This window comes from Lycium barbarum, chromosome 8 (assembly GCF_019175385.1).
Source record: "Lycium barbarum isolate Lr01 chromosome 8, ASM1917538v2, whole genome shotgun sequence".
Lineage (NCBI taxonomy): Eukaryota > Viridiplantae > Streptophyta > Magnoliopsida > Solanales > Solanaceae > Lycium > Lycium barbarum.
Window position 1 is genome coordinate 131,559,136 of NC_083344.1, and position 4,234 is coordinate 131,563,369.

At 35.5% G+C, this 4,234-nt stretch overlaps 1 protein-coding gene across 1 annotated transcript; it reads right to left on the minus strand.

The window, feature by feature from the left end:
* Nucleotides 1-439: 439 nt before the first annotated feature.
* On the minus strand, nt 440-2,280 carry LOC132607504 (uncharacterized). Its single transcript, XM_060321510.1, has one exon. It carries the CDS (start codon nt 2,154-2,156, stop codon nt 795-797), a length of 1,362 nt encoding a protein of 453 aa, XP_060177493.1. The 5' UTR covers nt 2,157-2,280; the 3' UTR covers nt 440-794.
* Nucleotides 2,281-4,234: the final 1,954 nt, after the last annotated feature.

Below are 4,234 nucleotides of genomic sequence, written 5' to 3' on the forward strand. Positions count from 1 at the left end.
AAAATCAACAAAGATAACAACCGTTAGTGATAATCCACAAAAAGTCCATAACGGGCTCCGATGGACTAGGATAGACACCATCAATCAGATCAGTATCAATCTTAAAATAGCCAAATATCCATAAAATATAAAATGATAAATCACATGGAAGAAGGGGCATCTCTCTCTGGAATCTCCGATATGATGGACTTAAGGTTCTCGTTCCTTTCTGTTTTGTATTGGTTAATGTAGATGGATGTGTTGCAATATCTAAACGGTACTTGAATTGATGCAAACTAGCAGACTCGGGGCATTGTATTTGTAAATAAGCAGAAAATTTTAACATATGAAATCGATATGTTCACAAACACATCTAGCAAAGTGCTTCAGGCTCAATTAATCTGAGGAAATTGATATTAAAAGGAAACAAAATGAGAGGATTGGTTAAGGTCTAAAACACTTGAGAACTTAAAACACGTTAAACTAAAGTATCAACAAAAGATAAGTAAATTCTAGTAACAAGAACCACATATCTATTGAAGGTAGAAATCCGGAAAAGAAGAAACTTAAATAAACACAGACACAATACTAAAATCACACAGCAAAAACAAGCATTACCATCCGGAAACAAAAAAGGCTGAAAAAGGAAACAAACACCTCTAAGGAAAGGGTACTAAGATGTATCTGCGACCTCTGAGGAATGACATGATCAGCTGGACAAACCAAACTTGCTAATATAGCATACCGGTTCCAGACAAGAAACATACAGCGCAACATGTACAAAAGTTTCAGCTCCACTAAGGTAACGTTTCTTTTTAATCTGTTATCCGTATTTCGTTCAAGCGTTGAATTGATATCCTGTCTTCCTTTGCACTATCGTTGCCACATTCTTTATTAAGGGCACAATGAACGTGCAAAGCTTTATCATGCTCCAGATTATAGTATATCGGTTGATCTAACTTAGTCACCACTATCTCGGAACACATGTTGCACTTGATCTCTGCCTTCTCATGCTTGAATGGGAATGAAAAGAAGAGCTCGTAAGACACATTGTCCGTTAGGGACAAGGTCTTGGGAGCTCCGGCATAAGAACGACTAATAGCAAACCCGCACGGGGCGCAATAGTACACCCTGCCACTATTTTTGAATCTATTCTCATTTACAACATCTAAGTAACAAGTTAATTTGAGAGGGTGTTGGGGATGAGACATATGTTGAATCTTGGACGGAATGGAGAAGCAAATCTTGTCGATAAAGTAATTGCAAGCACCGCAAAAGTACCCCGTCGAAAACTCAAAATTGCAGAAGCTGCACATCAGGGGTTGCTCCGAGTAACATTTCTTAAGAGCATGGCGGTGAGTGAAATGCGCGATACTCTTATTCTCATCTGCACTTACAGGAGGCCGATTTGTTAGAGCCAGAGTTTGCAGCCGGTTTCGAAGTTTACCCATTGAATCATTCTCTGTTGCATATTCAGTTAATCCAGCACAGTCGAAGTGACAGAGGTAATCATGATCATGGCTGTAAAATACCCAGAAGCCCGAAGTAGGAACTTCTTCAGTACAAATTGAGCAAAAGAGAGTAGCAGCCTCACTTGTTATAGGGAAAGAAACGAACAGATGAAGTGGGTATTTCACTTTTTTGTTCAAGGTTATGGGTATAGAAGCACATTCAACGTGAATACTGAAGTTGCAAGATTCACAGCAATAGTATGATTGGAACAGAGAATGATCCTTAGAATCGTCATGCCCACAAGCCGTACAAAGAAATTGTTCTTGGCGGGGAGCTTTAAAGGGTCGGAGAATAAGAGTGTGGTTATATCCGGGATGAAAATCATGTCGAATTTCTCTAGGGAAATTACTACACACGTCATGAAGGTAATAATCACAATTATCGCAACCATAACCTAGACCAGAGATTAAGATATCACAAAAATTGCATCGGATTCCTTCTTTGGCTCGAAAGTGCAGTCGAAGCAAAGGATGACGATGGCTGAAGTGATTCAACGCACCGTCATGAGGAGGAGGAACATCTGAGCAGGCATCGGCAAAAGCAGTTCGCAGTAACTGAGTTATACGTCGATTTTTGGGTCCAACTTCATTTATTTTCTGCTCTGTATTCAATTTTGAAGCACATCCCTTGTGGGTGGCCAAGGGTTTATTGCCAGAATTATACATCTCTGTTTTTCTCTTCCGTTGCACTAGCCTGCCAAGTTGCAGTGAAGGGCTTTGTTGCAGCTACTCTCTCTTTTTTTTTTTGTTTTGGAAGATTTTGGTTTTTATGGAAGATTAATTAACAGTTTTGATCCATGTTGATCATAAAAATTACTGTATTTACTCTTTTTCTGGATTAACTTTTCACTTTTAAAGTTGCATTATTTACGTTCATGTTCAAACACGAACGTTATTCTAAATATTCTTTACAAAAAGTATAACCAAACACGACGTTATTGTCAATTCCAACTCCATAAATTCCAAGAAAGCAAAAATTATTTGAAATCTATGGCCCAGTAAAATCATTTATCTTTTTTTTCCTCGTGTGATCACTCAAATTCAAACTTAAGGGACTATTTTGGACTACCAAATTTAAATCCCAATGGCATGTTTAGCAGGTCATCAACGTAGCCCTGTAGTTGTGTGAAGCCTCTAGTGTTAATTTCATGGGTTGTCACCAGAAATATTTTATTATGTGAGAGGCACACCTAATAAGTGGAAGACAAAACTTTGTGTGAGACTTTATTCATACTTTGCCAAGTAGATTAACAGGTCCCACTCTCAAAAACAAAATGGAGCAAAGTCCCATCTCTCAATCCTTTTTCATCTGTCTCTCTCATCTTTTAACCAACCTGCTTTTCCCTCTTTTTCTTTCAGTGCAATTGCTTTTCCAAAATTTTCTACTATTTCCTTATCTTAATGTTTTTATTCACCGAAAGTGTGGAATTTAATATTTCTCGCCTGACTCGTCCTATTTCTAGTATTAACACTATAAAATTAATCTGTTCTCTTATTCTTCTCTTAGCCATTCCATAATTTTTCAAAGGCACTCAAATCCATCAAAACTATCCAAAAAGAAAATTTATAGGAAAGAGCACTACTGATCTTATCAAATAATTACGTAAGTTTTGGCACCGTTTTCAATGAAACAAAAAACGAAAAGCAGACATAAATACCCACATGTTAACATACTCTCTCCGTCAATTTAGGTGACACTTTTCGTTTCTCGATATTCGAACTACAACATGAAAAATTACAACATATAGTATTTTTCGTATAGTTTTTTATCATCAAAAATTTGATTTGAAAATATTGAGTTTATATGATCGAATTTAGCTTTGAAAATCAGTTAAATTAACTTTTGATAAGCGAAAAGTGAACTCCATTCCTCAAATGGTCACTCAACTATCCGAAATTACCTAGTAAAGTCACGTTTCTTTGTTTCTAACAGAAAAGTCACTTAATTATGCCTATAGTACTCATAAGTTCACTAAACCGGCCAATTACATATTTTATTTTATTTCTTTTTTAATGTTATAATTTTAAAAAAAAATCTATATCATGAACATTAGTAAAGAAAAAATAAATCTTTATTTATAAATAGGAAGAGTTAGGCAAGAAACATCGTATTTAACTATATATTTCGTCATTCTTCATAAATAAATCTTTTAATAAAACTTTTCCATCAATCCAGTGCCTTTTGCACAAGAAATATTTACTTGGAAAATAATGTCACTCACGGAAAAGGCATTGAATCAGTGGTGCTCTTAGGGGTGGACATTCACTATTTGGTTTGGTATATTTAAAGTTTGGGTTCAGTAATTCAGTAATCGATAGCTGAAAGTAGATATCAAATACCGAATCGAAATTTTTGTTCAATAATTCGGTAATCGGTAAATCAAACTTCGATTCGGTACGGTATTCCGTAATACTGAATTGAAGTTGGAATCGACTGAATTATAAATTTAATACGGTGCATTCAATTATTTCTATTTTTGATGTGGAGGCCCGATATAATAAAAGATGATCAACTAAGAAGACATCAAGAAAAGCTAATTGACACAATTAAAAGACATCTAGAAAATTAAATTAGAAAATGTTAGAAGATAATTCAATGGTGCTACTAAATGAATTATCCAAGAACTGCAGATAGCAGTAGCACTAGTTACATGCCCCTATTTTGCTACTTTGTTTTGAGTCAGATACTCAGAGTCATATACAATCGGTCATAGCTTATAGGGACTAAAGATTCTTTGGTTGAC